Source organism: Talpa occidentalis, unplaced genomic scaffold (genome assembly GCF_014898055.3).
Source record: "Talpa occidentalis isolate TD23 unplaced genomic scaffold, MPIMG_talOcc4v2.1 talOcc4.7, whole genome shotgun sequence".
Lineage (NCBI taxonomy): Eukaryota > Metazoa > Chordata > Mammalia > Eulipotyphla > Talpidae > Talpa > Talpa occidentalis.
Genome location: NW_023605083.1, coordinates 40078596 through 40105094, shown reverse-complemented (window position 1 = coordinate 40105094; position 26499 = coordinate 40078596). Strand labels below are relative to the sequence as shown.

Sequence of the window (26499 nt, the reverse complement as noted above, 5' to 3'; positions counted from 1 at the left end):
GTTTCTTTTGTTCTCAAAAAAATCTTTAAATAGAAACATGTGCTAATGCACTCGTAATCATTTTTTAAATACCACAGGGGTAATAGTGACATAAGTTATGGTGCAACATATTGTGGAATACTGTGCTGCCATGAAAAAGGACATGTATCAATACATGGACACACAGATAAATGGCCATGTTGGGGAGAAAAGGGAAGGCTCCAGAATATGGACAGGATAGTTCCGCTCTCCACTTAAAAAATAATTAAATATGTAGAAAGGTTTGGGAAAATATATATCTACTTGTTATAGGAGAGTAAGGTTGGGAACTTGTGAGAAGTTTCTCTTTTTACATCCCAGTTTCTTTTATAGTTTCCAATACACACACACACACATCCACACGAGAATAAACAGCAGAAAGAAAAAGTCATGTAATTCTCTTTAGCCTGGATTTTTTACAGGACTTCGAAAGCAGCTAAACAGAAGGGGGGGACCATTCTCCTGGCAAGCATGAGGATTTCCATGCCCAGTTTTTCTCTTTGCGAGAGAGGCTGAGGGGGGCAGATGGATTGCTCCAGTGTTACTCATTACTCAGCACATCCCCACAGGTAGTCTCTCTCTCGTCCCTGCCACCACTGCAGCCCTGACAGAGGAACAGAGAAACTCTTTGCTAGATGTCGGCTGAAATAGAGCAATCAGCTGAAAGCCATTTGCTGAGTTGTCTGACCGCCCTGGGCTCGAGGTTTTCCTTTATTCATTTATCATGATATACGGCTTTGGCCAACACACACACAGGAGAGAAATTGTTGACATGTGGGACCCAAGTACAGAAAATCTTTCATTTTCCCCCCGTCTGTTCACCAAATAAGTTTTTGTTTATTTAAAGACTACAGAGGATTTGGCTGTTAAGAACCAAATGCCTTTGGAGTGGAGTTACAACATAATTTATCATTTCCTCTGTTTATTAAAAAATCCTGCATCTTTGAGAAGCACATTTGCAGTGAGTGGGGGATTTCGGCCACTCACGAAAGACTTGCAAAGCCCTCGCCATGTGGCTTACCCCCTGAGAAGGCTCTTGATTGCTATTTCTATCCCTGATCTCCCCCAGCTGACTTCCGATGGTGTGATGGCTACTCGGCGCTGGCAAATCGGGTCGGAGCGAGGACAGGTAAGTGGGCAGATTGTGTTGGCTTCTTTCATCTTTGAACGAGTTCTGCCCATGAATCCCACGCTGTTATGTAGTGTGCTCGGGCCGTACAAGCAGGGCAGGAGTGCGCCCACCGTTACCTCTAGGAGGGACAGAGTCAGGCAGCAGAGACCAGTGGGAGGCTGCTCTGAAGGCACACACTAGGATCCAGGGGCCCGGCTGAGAGGCAGACACACAGCAGAACTGGAATGAACTAGTTTTTCCCCGAGACATGGAAACTTGGTCCAGGGTGCCAGGCACTCCTCAAGACAGGGCTCCCTCTGACCCATTTTGTGTCCCTAGGGCATAGCCCAGTGGCTGACCTAAAGTTGGTGCTAAGAGTTTACAAAAGCAGGGGTCGTGAGGGGTGGAGACACGCTGCGGGGCAGACCTCCATCTGAACCCCCGTCCGCGGCGCGAGCTGTGGGTTCCTCTCTGCGCAACCTGCGCTCTGGAGGATGAGGCTGAAATTGGACGATGAAAGCCTCTTATCACTTACTAGCTTTGTTACTTTGGGCAAGTATCCTAATACTGGCAAGTCTCAGTTTTCCTATTTACAAAATGGAAATAATACAAGTTCACTGTGAAGGTTAAAAATACCTCCCAGAGCAGTGTCTAGCTCACGATGGCTACAGAATGAACGAATGAACGAATGAATGAACCAATAGAAGAAAACATTATTGGAGGGAAAACACTTAACTCTGTACCCACAGAGGAGCCACAACAAACCACAAGCCTGTGGCAGCCCTGGAGGGAGGGTATTGCATGACCAAGCGAACGCTGAGGACAAAGACCAGGGTGGAAAATGACAGGATGAAGTGTCAGGATTGGGGAGAAAGGAAAAGAAGCCAGCGCTGTTGAGGAGCTACTACGTGCGACTCATCAACAGCCTCTGAGTGCCTACCATGTCCCAGGCATGATGCCAAGTTCCGAGGAACTGAAGATGTACACACTGGTTATCAAAAGAACAATTAAGGTTCCGATAAGAACAGCAGACAGTGCTATGAGAGGCGATAGCAGGGGCGGGAGGTTGGGAGGAAAAGGAAGACTTCCTGGAGGAAGTACGATAGGAGCTGAGCGCGAAGGATGAACTGGCCGGGAGGGGAGCGGAAGAGTGGTCCAGGCAGAGAAGGAGCGAGTGTGAAGATGACTCAGGGGCACAGGACTGAATGTGCAACACACGGACAGGTCTGGAGAACAGGGATTCAGACGGACTCTGCTCTCCTTGGTGGTTATGCGTCCCACTTTATTCAGAGCTGTATTCGGTGTAACGGGCCTCCAGCAAAGGTCTGCAGTCACAGGTGAAGGTCCCAGCAGATTTCAGGTTGGGGACAGGGCCCAACCCATCATTTGAAAAGGAGATTCCCGAAACAAGGAGCAGGCGGTGCAAAGCTTGTCCAGGGTCCTAGTCACTGGGCAACGTCACAGTTGAGGTAAACGCCCCAAGTAAAGGCCCCTGGAGCCTCCCTCTGAGAGGGACCCGTGCCAGAGGCCCAAAGCAGGGGGACAGGAGGGGCAGGAGGAAGCGATGAGCAGGTCTGGGTGTCCCTCCAGAAGGCGGGGGCCTCACAGGGTGGACCACTGAACTGTGACAGTCTTCCACGCGCACGGGGACGAGAGGTGACCATCTGCCACCCGAGGGCTCCGCGAGAAGCCAGGCTCTGGGGTTCAGGGGCCCTGGTGGACTTTCACCCAAGGAGCTCTTTGGTCTTCACGGCCAAATGCCGATCCAGCTCTGCAACTGTGTCATCGGCCATTTGGCTGATCTGCAGAAACACAGAATGGGAGAGTCTGGTCACCAAGGCTGGAAACAGGCAGGGGACAAATAATCCAGAACTATGCAAAGATCGCCTGAGAGACAATAATGGTGACAGAAGCTCATATTAATTGAGTCCCAGCCAGGCACTATACCAGGAACTTTCTACAAATACTTTTACTGATTCCTAACAACAACCCCATGAGTGAGATGTTACCGTAATTCTCATTTCACAAAAGAGAAACTGAGGCTGTTAGACCACTTGTTCAGGATAGAGTTAGAGAGCAGCCATGAAGAAATTTAATCCCAGGTGGTCTGATTCCACAGCCCCAAATTCTGAACTATTATTATAGAACACAGAGACACCAGCCTATCTGTCCCTTAGTGGATGTAGAATTTCCTACACCTCAGGAATCTCTGCTATATAAAGCCCTCCTACTAGCTGAGAAGAAGAAAATTAAGATGTCAATAATTAGGTAGGGAAAAAAATGTGTCTAGAAAAAAAGATGAAGTATATCTGGTTAACAAACACAGAAAATTCAACAGACACTGAAGAAATGCAAATTAAAACAAGATATAATTCAGCTATCACAGTTAACAAAAATTTGATGTTGCGGTTTTTAATTACAATATTCACTGCCAGAAAGCGCTGGTGAAGTGGATAAGCTTACATCACCCGTACGAGCCAAACAGGCAAAAGTTCCTACCGTTTTTCAAGCCCCAACACCCTCAACTGGGAAATTCTCACCACACAAATCTTAAAAGATTTTCTTAAGTTTTATATGCAAAGATAGTTACCTAAGCTTTATCTTTAATAATGAAAAATCAGAAAACTCTAAAGTGACAGAATGGAAAAACAGCCGAATACATAAAAACAGTTAAGACTATTGCTTACAGAGAGGGTATATATATGGATAGAATTTTGGATAACATTTCAGTTTATATTTCTGAAATATTGAATGTCTGAATGTTTTATAACAAGCATGGGATGTTTCTGTAATCAGAAAAAAATAAACGTTTCAAGATATTATTTATAATATCAGGGGAACATGGTCACATACCCTCAATGAAAGAAAAAGCAGGATACAAAACTGTGTACACACAGTAGAAATGATTTCAAATGTTTTAAAAATATGCATATTTTTAAAGCTGGGAGGATACATGTCAAAATATTAATAGTGATTATCTCTCAGTGACGGGAAGATAGGTGATGTATTATTCATGCCAGTCTCTGTCACAGCCAGCCTAAGACCTAGCACATAGCAAGTGCTCAGGAAATATTTACTAAATGAATAAATATTAAAGTTTCCTGTGCGCTTCTCTATTTCCCAGGTTTTCAGTAATAAGTATGTTCTCCCTCTAAGAATAAAAAAACAAAACAATACAATTTAGTCAGTGTCGCAGCCTCCCTCCTTGTCCACGAGGGGCCTGAGGCAGGAAGCCGGGGCAGGAAGCCTTGAGGGGTGGTGTGGTGCCCAGGATCTGGGTGTTCAGCACCGCAGCTGTGTGACACCCTATTTACAGACCGAAGGCCTTGGCCAGGAGCTGAGAGCCGCATGAACCAGAAGGGGCAGAACCTCAGAAGGATTTAGAGACAGCAGGTTCTCACCATGGCAACAGCTGCACATTTTTCAGCAGGGAAAGCAGAGCTCAGGCTGCCAGCACATGGGAGGGCCCTCCTCACTCGCCACCCCAGCCCCTCAGCGGCTTCCTCTGCCCCCACCCACACAGTTGCTTGCATGAGGTGTGGTGGGGTGCCCAGCAGCACCCCAGCACCTGCAGGCTGGCAGCTCCGGAGAACCAGGAAGGAGGCGGCCAGCTTTCTCTGGGAAAAAGGGGACAGCGACAGGGACTGGGGTGGGGGTGGGGGAAGGGGACCTAGAGTAACATCGCTGTACATGGGTTCTGGTTAAGTGGGATGTCTCAATGGGGTGACAGTGGACAAGCCATTTCCCTGCTGTGGGTCTGAGTTTCCTCATCTATCAAATGGGGACGCCCGTGCCTTCCTGAGACAGTGGCTGTCAGGGTTAAACAAAATCATGAATATGCAGGTCGTTTTAAACTGGTTATTTGCTATGCAAATAATACTGCTTGTGTTACTCTGATTTTTTACTATCACTTCCTGACTTCTTTTCAATTAATCAATTAATGAAAATATTTACAAACCTGCTCCCATAGTACCGGCACCAAGTGCCCTTGGGACAGTATGCCTGCAAGTGCATCTCTTCCATCATCATCATCAGACTTCTTAAAAGGATGATGATTAACAACAGCAAGATGCCCATACAGCTCCCACGTACTGAGTATTTATCACATGCCAGACACGGGGCTAAAAACTTCACCCACTTTTTCACATTATCCTCAGAACATCCGAAATACCATTATTTCCCTTTAACATAAGAGGGATGATAATTATTCACCTGACAGTTGCTTAGCAGTTCATACTATGCACAAGTGTTCTGTCCTCTCTTACTTGGTTCAAATCCAGCAACCTCACCTAACCTCTGCAAGGCATGCAGAACAGGTATTTTCCACATTTCACAGAGTAAAAGAGTTAAACCACGTGAACTAACCCGCCCAAGACCACAGGAGAAGTCAGTGAGTGACGGAGCCAAGCACTCACTCACCCTGACTGCGGGCATGGGGCTGCCACTGCATCCGGGGCCCACAGCACCTGGCCTCGTCCTTCCTCCTTCAGATAAGGTTTAAGGTCAACCCCAGCTCCACCTTCTGAGTCACAAGGTTGGGAGATGGAGGTGGATGGACAAGAAGGCCAGTTCTGAGTTTCCGCAACCACGCCAGCCCCACACGAGTCTGCTGTGGCATGTGGTCCTCTTACCCAGCCCGCAAGGCAGGCATTGCTGCTCCCACTGCAGAGTTGAGGAACAGAGGCTCAGAAAGGTCGAGGCCATTTGCTGACCTGAACTGCCAAGAAGTGAAAATGTTAGGACTTGATCCCAGGTCCTTCTGACTCCAACGCAAGAGCCTTTTCCTTTACAATAAATATAAAACCATAAAGATGAAGACATCATGGTGGTAATCACTGTCATTGTCATCACCTTCGCTCCCACATGTTCAGGAAAATGAAAGGCAGAGACAGAGCAAGGGGATGGCAGGAAGCTAGAATACATCTGGGCAGGCTTGGGTAACGCACTGTCCTTCCGGAGGCCTGGCTCGCAACACCCACAAACCACAGGGTGCTGCTCCCAACTGCTGCCTCACGCATCCCACCTACGGGCCTGCCCGCCCGCCTGCTGGGAGTCTGCCCTCCTTCAGCCCATCTCGCGCCGGCTTCGCTGCAGAGCAGTCTGTTTCTCAGAAAAGGCAGCAGTGAAAGGATCTTGGCGGGATTTACTGGCGGTTTCTGCCAAGGGCTTTAATGTTCAGCAGGCCCATTTATAGCAAACAAAAGCGAAGGTGAAACAGCAGGCCGGCAGATGTCAGAGTCCTGGGTGGGAAGACCCGGGTCCTTTAGCAGATTCAGGCTGGCCAAGGGGCTGAGAAGTTGGAGGGAGGGCGGGCTGGGGTCTGATGCGATTGCAGAGCGACACCTACAACAACGGACTCGTTCATGCCTACACACCAAAGATGACACTTTTTTATGATGCAGTTTTTAAAAATATGACCTTCGAAGAATTTTGGAAAAAAAAAATTTCACAAAGAATGAAGTTAAAATTGTTCATAATCCCATTACCTGGATGACCACCATTCACATTTGACGTGGATAAGCTGCCCATCTTTTTATATACATCAAATGTTTCATTATAAAAATGAAATCATATAATACTGTTGTGTAATCTACATGTCTTTAAAAATATTTACCAAGTCTATAAAATATTTTTGTAACTCTTTAATGATTCAAATGAATGGACATTAAACAACTTAATTTCCACTGTCCAAAATTTATTCAGTTTCCAATTCTCTACTATTTATATATAGCACTTCTAAAGGTAAGATTCCTGACAATTTATTTTGGACAAATTCCTAAGTTGCTGAGTCAGAATGGATGAATTTTGGTATATACTATCATCTTATCCTCTAGGAAGGTTATGTGGAATTATATGATTATATAATCAACTTCTGTGGAATGTGAAAGTAAAAGCAATACTTCTGAGATAAGCAACATTTTAAGTTCATAGTAAAAATTCTAGTTTCAAATGACAGGAATTAGAAAAGGCAAAATAAAAATAAACAAAACCATATTCTAAAAACTCTGTGTGGGCCTCCCCGGTGGCGCAGCGGTTGAGCGCTGGGTTGCGAAGCTGCGCGCGGCCTCTGCGGCGCCGGTTCGATCCCCGGCTGCTCCCCGGCCACCGGAGGAGGGTCCCACATGGTGTGCAGACCTCGCCTGCCGCCCGCTGCTCCCCTCAGCAGTGTACTTCAGTCCTTCTGCCTGCTCTGCTCCCCGCTCTGGCTCTGGTGAATTCTCTTACCCTCCCGCGCTTCTGACTGTACCCAGTGCATGTATAAACAAAACAAACAAACAAACCAGCAAACAAATAAAGCATGCCTCTATAAAAAAAAAAAAAAAAAAAAAAAAAAAAAAGTTTAAAAAAAAAAAAAACTCTGTGAAAGGTTTGGGCAGCGCAAATCAAGAACCTTGAAAATACATATCCCTTTGTGCCCTAATTCCACAGTCGGGACTGTATCCTAGAAAAATTATCTCAACAAAGATTCGTGTACAAAAGTGTTCACTAGAAGCATCTTTACAATAAGAAAAAGGTTCAAACAGTGTCCAGCAACAGGGCTTATGAAAGTGAATTATAGCAAAACCACAAGGGTTATTTTGCAACCATCAGAAATGATAGTGTACAAAGATTTTTTAAGTCATAAAAAAATATTAATGGCTTGATGCTGAATAGAAAATTAAAAGCTGGATACAACCTTGTGTGCATACTACAAGCACCCAATCACAGTAAAAATTATATAGTTTTAAAAGGGATAGGGGAAGAGGACAAATATTACAAGATGTAAAAAGCACCTGTTTCTGCAATGTGGGCTTATAGGATAAATTTTCCCCCATTTTTTAAAAAAGTCTTTTGACCTTTCCACACTCCTCAAAATTTTATACAAAGTGCATACATTGCTTTGATAACCAAGAACAAAACCAACAAGTACATCTTATAAAACTGAGAAAACAACATTACCTGCCTTGTTTATTTAAAAAACAAAACCAGGGAGCATGTTGACAGGGGGAAGAAACAAAAACAAAAAACACACAATACAATGTATACCTGGAACTCCAGAACTGTGCCTTCTGTCAGTAAAAAGAACAGAATGAAGTGTGCATGAGACTGTTCCCGGAATATTTTCTTGCTCAAACTTCCAACCACATGACAGTAAATAATGTTAACAACAGTAGTAAGAACTAGTATTTAAATGACAATATGTCAAATAATAAAGATCACTGAGCGCACTGGGTGCACTGTTAAAATACATACGGTGTGATCTATTTTCTCCTATTACCTATGTGCTTCCAGAGATAACTTGAAGTTCTGCACTAAAATGTTAATAATGGTCATCCCTGGGCAAGGAGATTTCAATTACTTTCTCAATTGTTAAAAAATTTACACTAAACATGATTAGTTCAGTATCAGGAAAAAAAACTGCTTTCATTTTGAAATAGAATAATAATCAATAGTAACAAGCACTGAAGAAAAAACAACCTAATGTGAAGAGAAAGATGAAAGGTCAGGCGCTAACGAGTGTGGCTTCCAGCAAGGTCTCTGTCAGGACTTCATTAAGAGCCCTGGTTACCTGGTCGTTCTTCCTCTCTGACTCCTGAGGTGAAGGCCCAGACTTGCTGAATGAGGTGTGCCTGGCAGGCCCGGGGTCCGAGGTTTACCCCCAGGAAGAACAAAACGGCCAAGTGTGGAGTGCAGATGGAGCCCCTGGAGAGGGACAAGGAGCTGGGCCTGCTGGGCCCAGGGCCCCAACTCTCGAGAGGCCTGATCAGAGTTCAGAAGAGGTCTCCAAAACTATTTTAGCAGGCGCATGAAAGAGCAGCACAAAGATGACAGGAAGGGAGTTGAGAGCCCAAGAGTCAGCTGCCTGAATGGTGCTGCTAGCAAGGCAGGAATGACAAACCCATTTTTACAGAACAAACAAGCTGCGAGGAGTCTGCTGCCTCTCTCAGGTCACAGGGCCACTGGAACATGCTTCTTCAGGACCACTGGAGAACTTTTTAAAAATACATATTGCTAGGCACACCCGCTAAACTAGAGAATGCAGAGCAGGACCCAGCAATCCATCTAAAGTCCATCTTCCACGGGCGACTGTGGGGCAGTAAACAATACCTGGATTTTTTAAAGTGCCGCAAGTGACTGACGCAAGTGGTAGACTATTGTCCAACAGATACCAGCTCCCTTCTCAAGCCTCCTGTCCCGGTGATGGCAGGCATGGTCCAAGCCTGCAATTTGCTCACCCCCAGTGCAAGCCATGGTGTGACCTCGAGGAGCGATGTTCCTCTACCTCACCACACCCTGCTCCTCCTCCCTCCCCACTGCTTTCCCTCTAGGAGCTCCTTTTAGACTCACTCACAGGCCACTTTTCAGCTCACTAAGGACATGAGGCCTCACTTCACAGCACCAGACAGCCAAGCACATCCAGGGAGACTGAAAGTTGGCTGCACTTGGATCCCATTTCTGTGATTTACCAATGAGTGACTCTGGGCGAGTTATTCAGCCGCATTGAGCCTCAGTTCCCTCACTGCCAACCTCACAGCATGGTAGTGATGAGGGTAAAGGAAGTGACGTCAAGTGTTCAGTGCAGGGGCTGGCACACAGTATAGGGTCAAGAGAATCTCCTTTCTGTATCCTGGCACAGAACCAGACCCAGAACAAGGCTCAGTCAATGCCGATGACGTCGATGAAAGAAGCGGGGGTGGGGGGGGGGTGGTTCTACTTTTCCTCCCTTTAGATGGGAACAGGGATTCTGTGGGTCAGATACACAAGCACCGAGTCTGCTGGCGGCAGTACCTGTTTCTCTATGAGCCTAATGGTGTCCTCCGAGACCTTGTCCTTGGATTTCTTCAACTTATTCATCGCATTGGTACGAACCTTCCGTAAAGATTCCTTGGCCTTGTTGGTGTTCTGTTTGGCCAGTTTCACCAGCATTTCCCTGTGTTCTCTGGTTACTCTGACAAAAAGACAAAAGAACATTCAACAAAATTATCCTCCAGAATCACTGCCAGATGAACTGAACATCACGCGTCCACTAGCTCAGCTGTGCATAGCCTCACTCTCAGGCGGAGGATGACCTGCACGTTCCTCACACACACCTACGGGGGTGCTCGGGGCCAGCAAAGTTCCTAGTGATTCAGCTGAGGAGTCACTAAGAATGTCATTTAAAAGCATAAGCCTGGAGCCCAAGCAGGCGGCCTCACATCCTGCCCATTCGCTTACTAGAGGCCTAAGTAACTTCCTCTTCAGAGCTCCCGTCTGGATAGTGGGGATTGTCAGTACCTGTCCTAAAGGGGTGGCGGGGAGACTGTAGGAGGTGATGTATATAAACTGTTTAGCACTGACCCTGGCAGGTTTTAAATGCTCAATAAAAGGAAGCGATTCTTAGCTATCCCTGCACCCTCTTCTCTCCCACCAAAGAAAAAAGCATTGCAAATGACAATGATGCCATGGAAATAGCATCACCTCTAAATCACCCAAGACAAAAAAGTAGCAACCTTCAGATCTCATGACTATACAGCAAATTGTGAGTGTCTTCAAACAGGAGCAAGACAAAACACGAGCCCCACCATCAGATGTGAGAAGCGCTGCGCCAGGTAGCTTCCAGGAAGAACCCCTGAGTGTCTGGCGTGTTGTAAGTGCTTAATAAATGCCAGTTCCAGTCATTCCTCACACCCTCATCATAACAACAATGGCCACACTGAGGCCTACGACACACCACAGGGTCAGGCACTCCGTGAGCTGACCCCCATTACATTATCCCTAGCTCCTATTCAATCATCACAACCACCCAGCAAAGTAACCTGGCGTGTTTGTCCTGCCTTTCTTTGTCACGTACACACGGAGTGCCCACTACTTGCCGAGGCCAGTGCTGGGTGCTGAGGGTACAATAGTGAACGTGATGGAGTTTTGTTCTGCTCTCAGGGCGTGAGGGAGAGAGTAGAGCCGTTTACAGTGGAGCATGAGAACTGCTGTGGGAAGTGTGGAAAGTACAGGCACAAAAGTGGCTCTGCTGACTTAGTACCAACTGTCTGAGTCTAGAGGGTGCCGTAAGGAAACTCCTAGAGAGATCAAATCTAAATGTGGCACGATTCAGTCTGCTCATTCGTATCCTAGTTCCCGTTCCTTCCAGGAGGAATGAGCTTCCTATCCCCTCTCAAGTTCAATGTCACTGTCTAACTTGCTTTTGCAGTTAAATGTGAGCAGAAATGATGGATGCCACTGCAGCACAGGAGCTGGAGAGCAGCATGTGCTCTACCATGGCCCATTTCCAGTTCAGGGTGAGATGGTGCTTCTACCAGCATGGGTCCCAGAGAGACTGTGATGAACAGTCTCCATAGTCTCCATCACGCAGCATGGGCAAGAAATAAACTTCTGCTGACTGAAGCCATGGAGTATTGGGGTTGCTTGTTACTACAGCATAGCCCATCTGATCCTAACACACCACCCAGGATCTGAAGAATGGGCTGCCAGCACTGGTGTGGCCAGGAGACATGTCCAAGAGGAAGAAAGACCATACTCAAAGGCTAAAAGCTACAAAGACACCAGGCTTCCTCTGAGGAACTGACAGGAATATGCATAACAAAGAAGGGTGTAAGCAGAAAACTGACTGGAAAGTCCATCAGCCAGGGTCTTCAAAGATCATGAACTCATGATGAAGAAAATGAGGGCCAAAGAAGTTTGCTTTGTATCTTACACAAAATCCAACTCAAGCTGGCCTGTCTCAAAGCCAGTGGTCCTGTTTGACAAGATCCCTCTGTCCCTAGGATCCTGAAATGGACATCACCAGAGTATGGTGCCGGTTCCTTGCTTAATAGGGACAACTCCAAGTTCTGGGTATAGATTTCCTGCAAGACAGTGACAGGCAGGATAAGATAAAGTTTAAAAGAATTCTGAGGAAAGGATATAAGCTCGGAAGACAAAATGTTTGGCGTGGCTGTAGATACATAAATCCTTCTGGATTCAGCTATTTGAAAACATTCTCAAAAGTGGTCCTGACCCCGACGGCGAGCCCCTCTCTGCCCGGTGGGTACCTCACCTACACGACCTCACTGCGTCTGACAGCTTTTCAAACTAGTTCCTGATTGTCCAGTTTCCAAGGAAGAAACTGGGGTGCACAGACACACAGGAACCTGCCCCAGGCTTGAATGACAGAACTGGAATTCAAGTCCAGATCTTTCTAGTCTGTATTCCTTCCACGACTCCACGCTGCCTCCCCCCGTAATCTGTCTCAGATAAACCCTGCTGCTGCCCTTCCCTCTGCTTCCAGGCAGGAAGCTTTTCAAAGTCAGTAATCTGAATCTGGGGACTGACAAGGACAAAACCACCATGTCAGGAGTTTAGGGATTTGAATCAGATCTTGTTACTTTTATGGTTTTTAATTCATTGAGCAAAAATCATGCTGACATGTTTAGGTCTCTTTTGTGTTCTGCCAAAGCATATGTCAGTATAAGGAAGGAACAGGAAAATTAAAACTTGATCCACTGATTCAAAAAACTTAATCCTGCTGAAATACTAGGAGGGGCAGAAAACAAATGAATCTAAGTCTGTAAGAAACCTCTTGAACGTCTCTACCAAGAAGTGCTTCAACCTTAAACTTCATATATCACTTGAAATAGGTATCCTACTGTTTTGACCACCTCGAATAAAATAAACTTCATGCTGCTGCCTTTTCACTAGATTTTGTATTTATATTTTACGTGGAGGGGGGAAAACATACATTTTCAAAAATATAAATTGGGGCTCAAAAAAATCTTAAGAGTCGGACTATATAAAGAAAGCAAATATAATACATGCAGTTTGGCCTTAATAAAGTGTATTTATTAATGTAAATGCGACAGCACAGTACCATCCACACCAGTTTCCGTGCATAATAGTGCACCAATGATTAATGCTGACAAAAATATCGCAGGTCCAGGATGCAGACACAGAGGAAAGGACATGGAGAGGCGAGTGCAGTGAGGAGGGGAAGAAGGGGTGGGGAGCGGCGCTGGGCACAGGGAAGGCTGAGAGGAAGAAAGGACGTGGGTGCTGGCTCGGTGTTGGCTCAGGTGCTGAGCTAAAAGGTGTCTGAAATATACAAGGTCAGAAGCAGTTAGGGCGACAGAAAGGCCCTGGTCCCATCCTGGTATCTAGCACCGACTACGCATGGGCAAGGAACGTGACCTCTCTGAGCCTCAGTTTCCTCCTCTCTAAAATGTGGATAACAGAAACACCTTGCAGGGGGATCGGGAGGAGCAGACACAACACGTATAAAGTGCAATAAAGAAGCAGCATCTAGTAGCCTTGAATAAATGATAGCATTTATGAATGTTTTAATCAAACACACTTAATTACTTCCTCATGAAACAACGAGGGCACATCTGTTTTAGAAAAGAAACATACTATATTATGGAAATATTTTAATTCCTTTCCAAACCAGTGATTAATACATCTGATCATCTCCATCTCACTATTCATGGGGTTCTGTGCGCACAGGCTAGTTTGAATTCTGGGGTTCTGGACTTGGAGGTGGCGGGCACTGCACCCCTGTGCTCCGTGCTCCTTCGTTCATCAAGCACTGGCTGAGGTTCCTGGGTTCCCAGGCCCTGGGTCAGGCTGAGGTACTCAGAGAAGAGCAGGGTCTGACCCAGCTACCCAGAGGCTCAGTCCAGTGATGCAGACAAACCTGTGACATTGCTTAGGAGGAGCACACGGCTGCAGGGATGGAGGGGTCGACCTTCAGAAAGCACAGCTCATTCTGCTTTAAGATTGAGAAAACAAAACGCTGGAGGCGCTAGTAATGCGTCAGCTGCAGAGAAAGGGCATTTCAGGCAGAGCATGGTGGGAGATAGCATGGTAGGAGGGCAAGAGGCTGAAAAGGGTACGTCGGGGTCAAACTTGCTCTGCAGAGTTTCCAGATTCTTCTTTAGCCACAAACTACAGCTTCAAAGAAAACCAAAGCAGAGGCCCATTTATGAAACAGATAAAAAGAACTCTCTAGTTAATGAAGGAAGGGCACCAGGGGAAGAGGTGGCGCTCTGCCCCAGCCCTTCGAAGCTTAGCTGTAGTCTGACTCCCACTTGTGGACCTGCCACTTACTTGCTGAGTGACTTTAAGCACAAGGCCAAAGTCTGCCAGGAACCTCTAGGCAGGCAGACAAGGGCTCAGGTCCAACCCTGTAGCAGCTTCTTGGCTGGGTGATGAAGACAGCCAGCTTCCCCACTAGGGGCAGACAGCCCCCCAGCAGAGGCAGGGGGCTTGGCTGAGCTGGGAGGATCATGCTTTGTACAAGCTCCACCAGGGAGGTCTTCCAGCAACTTTCTGGATGGGAGCCTTCCTGCAAAATTCCTTGACCATTTTCCCACGAATGAGAAGAGGGACAGTCCCGAGGGCAACTCAGCTGAGAATCCACTGTCTGAAGCAACCCTTCTACTGTTTCCCTGAGAACAGAACACACGTTCAGGACTCTTTACCCGGTGAGCACCAGAGGCGCCTCTGCTCGCTCCAGCAATGACAGTGAAAGCCAATTACAACAGACACTCGACGTCAGTGGGCTCTGAGGTGCCTGAGAGGGGCCTTGAAAGGTAGCGAGGACATGCTTTTTGAAAGCCAGGAAGACATAAGTGGAAGTCAGCTCTGTCACTTCAGACTGTGGGCAAACTCGGTTTCCTCATGTATGAAATGGGGATGAACATGACCGTGACGGCGGCGGCAAGGATCAAGTGAAGGGATGGTGACAGGGCTGGGCACGCGGCCCGTGCGTCTGCGCCGCAGGAGCTCAGGGCAGGGCGGCTGTTCTTACTACAGAATCACCAGGACTTGGGGCATAAGGGGCATGAATGGTGAGGGGGGAAAATGTTTAAGAAGGATTTAGCCCTTGGAGCTTGGGTTATTGAGTGGCTGGTGGGCACAGAGGGGAGAAATGGGCACAGGGATGGGGGCAGGGCAGCCCTGCCCTGCAGTCGTGGGGAGCAAGCTGAGGGAGAAGGAAGCGGCCCTTCCAGGGCAGCCCATCAAAACACATCTCTGACAGCTCCACTCAGAAAAATCTCACCACTTTCTCACTGGGCTCAGGGAACCCTCTCCCCTAGCACCTCTCACCCAATAGAATCATCGACCTGCCATCTACAGGCATACGTCCACCTCCTAGTCTGCTGGGGTCAAGGGGGTGCCCAAAGCCTTGGGGCCACTGGGCCCAAAGGAAAGTCTTTATTTGTGTGGCCCAGCCAGCCTTCCTCTGCTTTTAGGTACGCTCCCAGCCCCTCCCTCCTCCATGCAGGCACCAGCAAGTCCTATATATACTAAGGTCTCATAAAGACATCAGGTGCCCCTTTAGTCCAAAGCGAAGCATGCACACACTCTGGGAAGACTTCTACACCAATTGTGGCTTCATTCTCTCTGGGGGCACAAGAGGCCAACACAGCCCAGCTTAACAGAAGAAAGGAGGCTGAGGTCAGGGGTCACAGCCCTGAGTGACCTTGATTAAGTCAACTGTCTTCTCCCCTGTCACCCCGGAGGGATGGAAATCCAAGTCTGGAGATACGTGGCAATAACTCCTGGTGGAAGAATACAGGTTCAGTGTCAAGGCAGACTTGCTTTCAGCCCTAGTTCTGCTATTCATAAGCTGAGAAACCAGACAATTAACTTTCTTCCCTGAATCACAAAGAAGTGAAGTGTTTGAACCAGTCTCTGATGCCAGACTGCTGGGGCTGAAGGCCTAGAGCCATCATTTGTTAGCTGTGTGGCCCCGGGTAAATAATTGTACTTCTTTGCCTCAGTTTTCCCAACTGCCAATGGTTGTCAGGACTGTTGTGAGGATAAAATGAGCTACTCAGTGTGCTCAGGCTAAATGAACACAATCTGTTGTTACTGCCTCAATTGTCAAATGCAGGGGTAATAAAAAGGCTAACTTTCCTCCACAGTTAGGACTAGAGACAAATGAGAGATGATGAGTCAAGAGCTACTATTTTAAAAGTTGTCAATAATAACAGTAATAAAAGTAATAGTGATGTTTCTTACAGAGAGAGAGCACAGCATAGTAGCACCAGCCCGGACTCTGATTAAGACTGCTTGTTCCTCCACTGACTGAGCCTCTGACAGGGGTGCAAAGAACCCCACTTCGCTGTGACTCAGCGTTTGTCTGTTAAAGAGGGTCATAAATATATTACTAAGTATACAGACAGTGTCTGGAACAGCAGGGGGCACACAGTGGCGCTCACAACCACTTCTTCCCTGAACACTGACTGCATTACTGTACCTGCCCCATGCCGGGGTGTTCTAGGGGCGAGGGACATAGGTTGAGCAAAACTAATAGCTCTTCCCCAGTTCACATTCCAGAGAAGAAGAGGGTAAACAGAACAGACAGACAGACATATTCACACACACACAATGACACAGTGCTGTGAGGAAAATATAGCAAGATAGGAGATAAGGGGAGACCTTATTATTGTCATGTGGGGGCCCCCTTCTATTTGCCTTCACATCTGACCCCAATATCACTGCTCCTCTTCCACAATAACAACCTGATGACCACTATTTGCACAGTTCTTCAGAGGCCAGACTCCACGTGCTAGCTGAGGGGCCCCTCACGGCACTATGACATCGGTGGTCTCATTACCTGGATTTTAGAGATTAGAAAAAGGAAGCTCAGAAAAGTCAAGGAACTGCCCCTGGCCATGCAAACCAGTTCTTGGTGGACCTGCGATTTGAGCCCAGTGCAGCCTGACTCTCGGATTGCAGACAGCCCTTTCTTGGTGCTGGATAAATCTAAGCACGTCTTCTTACTGGGAGGAGTGATAAGAACAGCTATTTAAGCAACTCACACTAAGGCTTTCTTAGGTATATAGGGTCAGCTTACCAATCCAAGTGCAGGGGGTACGTGGAGAAAGGGGAGGCAGCAGGTTGCAATGGAATAATGACCTGAACTCCAGCAGCCAGCAGCTAGGTGGGCCAGAAAAGGGGCAGGGAAGGAAGCAGCTTTTACACGTATATTGGAGGAACTTTCTCCTCAGCTCAAGTTCTACTCTCAGTTCCTATTGTGTTTCCATCTAGAACATCTGTGCTGGGAAGAAGCCCCCCCCCACCCCCCATTCCACAATGGCTTCTAAAAAGCCAGTGGGAAGCAAAGCTAAATAGGAGAGGCAGGCACCCTGGGCTGCAGGAAGCGTGCCCAGGCTTGGAAGGCAGAGAAAAACCCTGCCCTGGGGCTCAGCAGAGGGAATGGCCCTGGGGACCTGGCGAGCAGGCAGGGGATGAAAGGCTGGAGAAGCAGCTGCATTTGCTCAAATGTACTTTGTGGCTGCCCGCGCCCAACTCAGGTCGTTAGGTACTTTTTCTTTCTTTTTTTTTTTTCCCCTTTTCCCTTTCAAGATCGCTTAAGATTTATATGCACGTGGGTTGTGTGAGAAAAGGGTATTAACAATATTTCCTGGCATGTACACATTATACACACTACCTCTGGTGCAAGATTCACAAGGCGACGCAGCAGCTAGACAAGGAAATCAGAGCTGGATGGAGGCAGTCCCAGGCCAGAAGCCCAGAGAGCAGCATAATGATGTGGCAAGAACATAAACTTCGGAAGCAGACAGATTGGGTCTGAATAATGACTCTTCTGTTTATTAATCTGTGACTTCGAGCAAATTACTTAAATTTTCTGATCCCCAGTTTCCTCATCTATATAATGCCCCTCACAAGGGGTATTTTGTGGCAGTCACAAAAATAATGATCTCACCATGAAAAGATGTTTGTTAAGCAAAAAACCAAAGGTGTAGTACTGCAGCTATTTAACCTCATTTCTAGAAAGTAAACATGTACACAAAGTTTTGGATATGCAACACTTTTAAAACCAGGAAGGATATATACTATATTTATCAACAATTACTGCTGGGAAGAAAAACTGAGGAACAGTAAAATAACTTTTAATTTTTCTGTAGAATGTAAATATTTGCTAAAATGTGGTATTTTTACAATTTAAGGAGAGATGAAAACCATATATCTGCTAAAAGTTTAGTATTCAAAATATATAAAGAACTCCTATAACTCAACAACAAAAGAACAAACAACCCAATAAAAAAATGGGCAAATGACTTGAAGAGATATTTTCCTAAAGATGTATAATAGCCAATAAGCACATGAAGAGATGCTCATCATCATTTGTTAATAGGGAAATGAAAATAAAAACTATAAAAGGATACCACTTCATACCCACTAGGATAATAATACTAATAACAATAACAGCTAGTATAACAAGTGTTGGCATATACGGAGAAATTAAAACCCTTATATATATGACTAGTGGGAATGTAAAATGTGTAATTCCTGTGGAAAAGTTTGGCAGATCCTCAAAAAGTTAAACAGAATCTTAACCAAAGCAATATATAGATTCAATGTAATCCCCATCAAAGTTTCAATGGCATTCTTCAAATTTATAGAACAAACATTACTGAAATCCACATGGAACCACAAAAGACCCCAAATACCCAAAGCAATCCTGACCAAAAAAAGAGGAGAATGGCACTCTCACACTTTTAGGCTTCAAACTATACTACAAAGCCATAATAATCGAGACAGTATGATAACTAGAACAAAAACAGGCTCAGAGACCAAAAGAATTGAGAGCCCAGAAGTAAACCCACTTTTATACGGATAATTAATCTACAACAAATGAGCCAAGAATATACAATGGAGAAAGGAAAGTCTCTTCCACAAATGGTATTGAGAAAACTGGACAGCCACACGCAGAAGAAAGAAACTAGACTACTATCTCACACCATATTCAAAATGGATAAAAGACTTGGATGTAAGACCTGAACCATAAACCACATAGAAGAAAACAGGCAAAACACTCCACAACATAGGCTTCAGAGATGCCTTTATGAATTAATCTCTAAAAGCAAGGAAAACAGGGCCTCCCTGGTGGCGCAGAGGTTGAGCTCTGGGTTACGAAGCTGCCCGCAGCTTCTGCATCTCCGGTTCGATCCCCGGCTGCTCCCCGGCCACATGGCGCGCAGACCTCTCCTGCCGCCCGCTGCTCCCCTCAGCAGTGTCCTTCTGCCTGTTCTGCTCCCTGCTCTGGCTCTGGTGAATTCTCTCACCCTCCTGCGCTTCTGACTGTACCCAGTGATTATATAAATAAATAAATACATCTTTAAAAAAAATAAAATAAAAGCAAGGAAAACAAAAGATAAACAATTGGGGCTACATCAAACTAAACGACTTCTGCACAGTGAACGATACTATCACTGAAACAAAAGACACTCTACTGAATGGGAGAAAATATTTGCACACCACACATCTACCAAGGGGCTGATATACAAGATCTGCAAGGAATTCATACAATTTAACTGTAGGAAAACAAATGAGAGGACTGAAAACATTTAATTCAAATACATGTGCAATAATATTCACAGCAGCATTGCTCACAAGAGCCAAACATCGAAACAACCCACGTGTTCACCTTATGAATGGATACATAAAATTCTATATTATGGCATATTATTTGGTGATAAAGAATGAAATATTGGTGTGTGCTACACACGTGGATGAACCCTGAAAACAATATGCAAGGTGAAAAAAGCCAGTCACAAAACCACATATTGTGAGATTTCATTTATATGAAATGTTCAGAATAGAGAAACCTATAGATACAGAAAATACATTAGTAGTTCCCTAGAACAGTTGAGGACCAGAGTAAAGTGGGGTGGCTGCTAGTGGGTACAGGATTTCTTTTGGATGTCAAAAAAATATTAAGATTGTCAGTGGTATAGCTACACAGTTCTCATTCTTTTCTGCCCTGTCAGACTCAATAACTTCGCAATTTCTACTAATGTCCCATTTTACAGATGAGGAAACTGAGACTCGGGGAGTTGAAATAATTAGCTTTAGGTTGTGTAACTTTTTATTGGCTTTGGTTTTTAGTGCTTCTGACTAACCTTGGTTCTTCCAGCTCTCAATTCTGGCTCTCCCTGGCTCCACAGTAGCTATCTTCCCCAGCCTGGGGGCCGTGCTACCTCACCTCACCCTTATATGAGGTGTTCTTGCCCTGGAGAAACCTGGTTTGCCTCCATGACAAACTGGACATGACCATATGACAGGAGAAAGCACTTAAGAAAGAGAATCCAGGCGAAGAGAACTATAACTAAGGCCTTTTTATTATTATCTGGTAAAACTCCCAGGTGTAATTTTAAGTAAAATTCTCCCCCATGAGGCTCCTCTGCACCAAGCAGGGGGCTAGGAGCCTAGTTTAGGCAGAAGGTCTGTCCCCCACCCCTTAACGACCAGAGAGAAAGGAGGAGCTGACTAGATCGGTGCTTCTCCAGCTATCACGAGGCCTTGGGAGCAACCCACTTGGGAGTTCTATGGGTTGGTGTCGAGAACAGCCAAGGTCCCTGGCCTTTCCAGAAACACAAAGCAAATCTCACACCACAGGCAGGATGAGGCTTCCGATTTTCTTATTTGGGATATACCTCCCCAGAGGTCTTGTTCACCATAATTCATATTCAAAGAACAAACCAAGTGCTCATTAACAATCAAACTACAGTGTTCCTGAGCAACTTAAATTCCAAGATAATTACAACATAATGATTCGACTCCTCCCATCCCTAAAAATGGAGAACAGGTAGAAAAAAAAAAAGAACAAGGGTTTGAGGGACAGGGTTAGTGTGAAAAAGAGGGAAAGAAAGAGTAAGGACTAAAAGGAAATAAAATATCATTGGTTTCCACCAAAATAATCAGAAAAAGAATGTTTCCAAGAAGCCACTAACCAGGAGAATTAGACAGGAACAAATAATGTCAGATAAAGGAATTAAAATGTATGAAGAACTTATGCTAGGCCAGGTCTCACAACAGGAATATCACATGTTCTATCCCATTACTCCTCAAAACCAGAGAAATGATTCCTGTTTCACAGAACAGGAGCCTGGAGCTTCAGAAACTTAAGCAAGTGGCCCAAGGTCACAGCAATGGGCATACTGTGGGCCGCATATCCCATAATGGCCACTGAGGGCACAGGGGACTCCTGGATGGTGGGCGGTAATCATTCCCAGTAGATGCAGAAGTCCTGAGAAGGGTCTACGAGACTGGATGGTTCACTTTATGAGTCAACTTGACCAGCTCACTGGGTGGCCAGATATTTGGTCAAACGTTACACTGGATGCTGCTGTGAGGGGATTTGGGTTAAGTTTAATGTTTACTTCAGTAGACTGAATAAAGCAGGTTGCTCTCCGAGTGTGAGAGGGCTTGTTCAGTCAGCCAAAGGCCTACACAGAACAAAAAGGCCAACGCTTGCTCTCCTGAGTAAGAGGGACTCTTGCCTGACAGCCGTCTTCAAACTGGGACACTGGTTTTTCCCGCCTTTGTTTCAAACTGCAACACAGGCTCTCTCTGGGCCTGGAGCTCCTGGCCTTCAAGCGGGAACCACACCATTTGCTCTGTCCAGTTTGCCAACTGCAGATCTGGGAACTTGACAGAAGGGACACAGGGGATAGAGTTTTGGGGGTGCTTGAATCGTTCTATATCTTGGTTGAGGTAGTAGTTAGGGAAACACATTTGTCAAAACTCATTATGTACACTTGAAATGGGTTAATTTTTTGTATGTAAGTTACACCTCCATAAAATTGATTAGAAAACAGCAAACATCTGATATTCTACAGCACCTCTCACACCACAAAGTGGCACAAAATTCACTAGCAATTAGGCTTTTGTTCTATACGGATTGGTGTATAATTAAATTTTAAAATGCCAACTGCTATCCCTTATTACAAAAACATATACAAAAACGAACTCTCAGAAGTTCATAGATAATAGGTTTTGAAGTCAAAAAGAATAACGGAATGCATTAAATAATGTAGCATGGGAGAATATAGTTTGCACTCCGTAAGCAGTCACTTGCTGAATATATTATTGCAAAGCAGCGAGTCAGGAGAATCGTTCAAATATCAATGGGCTTTCCTAAGAGAATGATTTCAAGTGTGGGTGTGTTGTAGATGGTTGTCTGAGGCTGCAATGGCAGTCTCTCGGAAGCTCAGCAAGAGGCAGTGTGTGGATGCGAACAAGCACTCAAGACAATCCAGCAGCAAGGCCCCACATTCCAGGCACTTCTTTCCCAACGGCCATCCCCGCTCTCCTGCTCCCAGCAGAAAAACGGAAAGCAAGGCCTTAGAAGAGCATTATAACACTGTTAGAATAAGAAAAAAATATAAAACACCAAGGTATTTAACAATTGGGAGTCAGTTAATGTTATGAGAAAATGCAAACATTATGTATCCTGTAAGGAGGATGAGGAAGAATTCTCATCGGAGGGAGCAATGACACACTGCTAAGCCTTTTTAAAAAGTGGAGAATGGTATGTATAATCCCCTACCATTATAAGAAAAATGGAGCAGAGACAGGCATGCATTTGATTTTGCACAGAAAAAATTAGAAAATCAAGGTGCTAAAAGTGTTTCCCTATGGAGAAGAGGATGGAGGCATTTTAATTTTGCATTTAATTCTACTTAAAATAAAACTAATGCAGACATTGATGAAAAATAATGAAAGGGGAGGATAATCAAGGAAGGATGCCACCTCAGTGGGGGAGACAGTCAATCATACGTACTCTCGTTTCTTTGATAATTCCTTACAGGTTTATTTAAAGGCAGATATGAACTCAGTGCTCTCAAACCAAAGCAGCTTCATTCTATTTTGGGTGGTTTTCTCCTTGATATTGGACAAAACAATGAGGATGGGTGTGTTTGTTTGTGGCATAACTAATGAGAATAGAGCAGAGGCAGAAATTTGGCTGGATCAAAATGAACTCCTGCTCACAACTTTTCTGGGCCCTTGATTAAGTGGAAGACTGATATTCTAGAGAGATCTGCTCTCAGGAGACAGGAACAGGGGAAAGGCAACAATAAAGTCCCCAGTTTCAACTCTGCTTCTGCCCATTACTCACGCTAGGGCACTGGGCACAAACTTCCGGGAGCTTCAGGCCTCTCCTCAGTCAAATGGGCCTAAGGATCGTCTCGGGACCTCATAGCAATGTGATGAGATTCAGAGAGAAACCATAAAGTACCTTTAAGCACTACAACTGAAGTGTAATGGTAAAACAAACAAGCAAAAAAACTACCTAAAATTTGATTACATAAATGAGAAAGAGAAATAGAAGGAACGATTCCAGTGAATACTGATTAGCAGGAATATTCACAGAATCACCCAGTTGACTGGCTTCTCTAAACTGGTCAGAGAAGAAAACGAAAGGCATAAACGGAGTCGGTGGGGACGGATCTCACCCAGAGTCTCTCAAGGTCGAAGGTACTTTACTGAGAAGCAGAGAAAAACCTGCGCACAGCCACACAGAGCTGATGCCTCGCACACTGCAAGGAGCACTCGGTGGCAAGGACTGCTTGGACTCTAAGCTTGATCGGTTACTGATTTAGGGTTTATCTTCTCACCACCTCCTGAAAGGATCAGAGGCAGGTTATAGTTCAGAGCACATACTAGGTAGATTGCATTTAAGCAAGAATAGAAGAAACGGAGGCGTATGATGAGGGTAAGGGACTAGCTGAGCTCTGCGGTGAGTGAAGACGGGACTTAGCTCTGTGCTAAGGAGCAAACCCGCAGATATTATTAGGCAGAGGGAGATCACATTCAGGAAAGACAAATTTTCCTAGAACTAAACTTGCAATTTTATGATCAGGAATGGACCCTTTGGGTTCTCGTCCCCCTGCCAAATTCATAACATAAGCTTTGGTGTTTATTTTCTTCCTCACAGCTTTGCCAATGAACAGCTGTACGACCTAGAGCCAAAGCCGCACCTTTCTGAATTTCAGTTTCCTTATCTTAGAAGGGGATGATGCCTTTACCTTTACCTAAACGTGAACAGGAATGAAAGGAACAGCAACAGTTGCTAACGTTTACTGGGGGCTTGCGAAACATCAAACACAAGTATGTTATTTCACTGAATATACACAACCTGACAGCTATTTAAGGCAAGACTGTAAAGTTGGTTCAGGTGAACTCTCTGAGAGTCAGAGCAGTGGACACAGTGGCCACTGTCACACAGCTAAAAAGCAGGTGAGGGCCTCCCCTGGTGGCGCAGTGGTTGAGCACTGGGCTGCGAGGCTGCCCGCAGCCTCTACAGCGCCGGTTTGTTCCCCGGCCACCGGTGAGGGTCCCACAAAAAAATAAATAAATAAAAAGCAGGTGAGCCAGAACTCAATTTTTTCCTTCTGTGATACTAGGGCGTGAGTTCGACCATTACACTTTCCCTGTATATATTGAGCACTTAACAGTTCCTGGCACATAGTAGGTACTCAACCTATCAGTTCCCTTCCTCACTCCCTCCTTTTCTCCTAAAGTAAAATGACTTCTATATAGGAAATTTGAGATGTCCTGAAATAATATTAGGATCTTATATTTATATAACTTCACTCTTGTATAGAAACCATACTACTTAATCTATTTTCTCTACTAATTCCGCAAATCTCTATCGCTATTTATCATTTCATTTATTTTACAAGAACTAGAAGGCAGCAAGTTGCTAGGGTGAAGTGCCCAGAGTCCCAGGGAAGTCATTGCCAAAACCAGATAAAAACCTTGGTCCTTTTTACATCTATATCAACTTTTATCCTCTCAAATGACACTGCCTCCATAATAAAGAACAGGTCGTTTTTTATCTGGAGAACTACCAAACACATAATTCAGCGAGGGGCCTCATGACCTTACCACCTTGTCAAAGGGAAGAAAGTACATAAAAAATGAGGTTTGCAGGAGCAGAAGGTTTTGGTCTGTCAACTTTCTCTTGAATTACGCCCATTAACTGACATAAAGTAATATAAAATATAATGTAAAAAGATCCCCAAGTCTGTGGAAATTCAAGTTAAACTCACTGATCCTCCAGATTCATGTGCAACACAGCAGGGGTGGCCACTGACTCCAGTGGGCTGCAGGGGTACATGTTATGGCAACTATTGGTTTGTTGGAGAAGTCGTGATGTATTTTTGCATAGAAAATATAGAAAAAATATGTCATGACTTTTTCCAACAGCCCAAAAGATCTTTGAAAGAAAAAGATAACAAACAATCGGGTCACTCTAAGAAGAATCCAAGTCAATGACGAGCATTTAGCTGCAAAAATTCTCAGCCTTGCAGGAGTCTGGAGCTCAAGCAAGGACTGGCAGGCCACTGAAAACGACCCCTTCAATGGCGTATGAGGACAGTGGGCCTCAGAGGCCTGGGTAGCTTTTCAAGATCTCAGACAGACACGAGAGTAAGAATTAAACAATAAAAATGCTGAGTACTAACCGTTTCACTGGCAAATCCTGCTTCTACTGTCCATGAGTATGTTGAGCATTTTCGAGAAATAACCCCTTTATAAAGATAAAAATAACCCTTTTATCTTTAAAAAAGTATTGAAGAAAAAGCCTGTACGCAGGAAACAGAAAAATTCAGCATTCAAATCCTGACTGCCACTTACTGGCCATGTGATGATGGGCAAGTCCCCTAATTTCTCTGGATTTAAAAGTTTTCGTCCGTGGACAAGGGAGAAACGGGTAACATAAGCCAGGGGCCTGGAACACAGCCAGTGAGCTCCAACAAGACCAACATGAAGTTTGTGCATCCTGCCACAGGACACACTTGCAGAACGTGTGTTGAGTGAATCAATGACCTAACAGTCAAGCAGGCCCCAGACTTGCATAGGTTCTATCTGGTTCTTCAATACTAGGTTGTATTACTACCAATCCACAGGACTCCAAAGCAGTGTTACTTCTGACTTACAGAGTACACAATGGAATGAAACAGCGATTATCTGTCATCAGGCAGGAAAAAAATTTGGGGGGCAGGGGAGTTCCTGGACTCTCAGAGTTGGTATTGATTCTTGTTGGTAACAGGGGTGACTAAATGAGGCTTTGGAATTAATTCAAGCTGGATGGAGGGGCCTCCCTGGTGGCGCAAGGGGTTAAGATGCAACCTATGAAGCTATCTGCAACTACTGCAGCACAAGTTCCATCCCCGACAGGCCAGGGAGCAACCCACATGGTGCAGCAGCCCTCTCTTGACTAGCCTGCTGCTCCCCTCAGGAGTGTACTTCAGCCAATCCACCCGTTCTGTTCCCCACTCTGTCTCTGGTGAATCCTCTCACCCCCCACACCTCTCGCCTGTACCCCAGTTCTTGTATGCATAAATAAATCTTTAAAAAAAAAACTGGATTGAGGTACCAATTTGAGCATAAACCAGGGAACCTCAGAGATTACCTCTCTGAGCCTAAATTTCCACACCTAAAAAAACTCCATTTCAGACAATTGAGGTGATCTACGTACAGGCATACAGGATGACAGACAGCACAAAAAGACTCAACTAGTGTGACTGCCTTTCCCTTCTAGTTCCGTGGAAGCTTCATTCATTTCATCTGGGTCTCTGCTCAAATGTCACTTGCTTCCT

General features: G+C 45.3%; 1 protein-coding gene across 1 annotated transcript in view; it reads right to left on the bottom strand.

Annotated features, from left to right (window-relative positions):
* Nucleotides 1-705: 705 nt before the first annotated feature.
* The window catches only part of MRRF (mitochondrial ribosome recycling factor), a 45766-nt gene continuing 19972 nt past the window's right edge, over nt 706-26499 (bottom strand). The window contains exons 6-7 of the mRNA XM_037495135.2: nt 9899-10058; nt 706-2931 (exon numbers count right to left, since the gene is read on the bottom strand). Of these exons, the coding sequence (XP_037351032.1) occupies nt 2854-2931; nt 9899-10058 (238 nt within the window). The 3' untranslated portion in view covers nt 706-2853. The remainder of the gene's footprint in view (nt 2932-9898; nt 10059-26499) is intronic.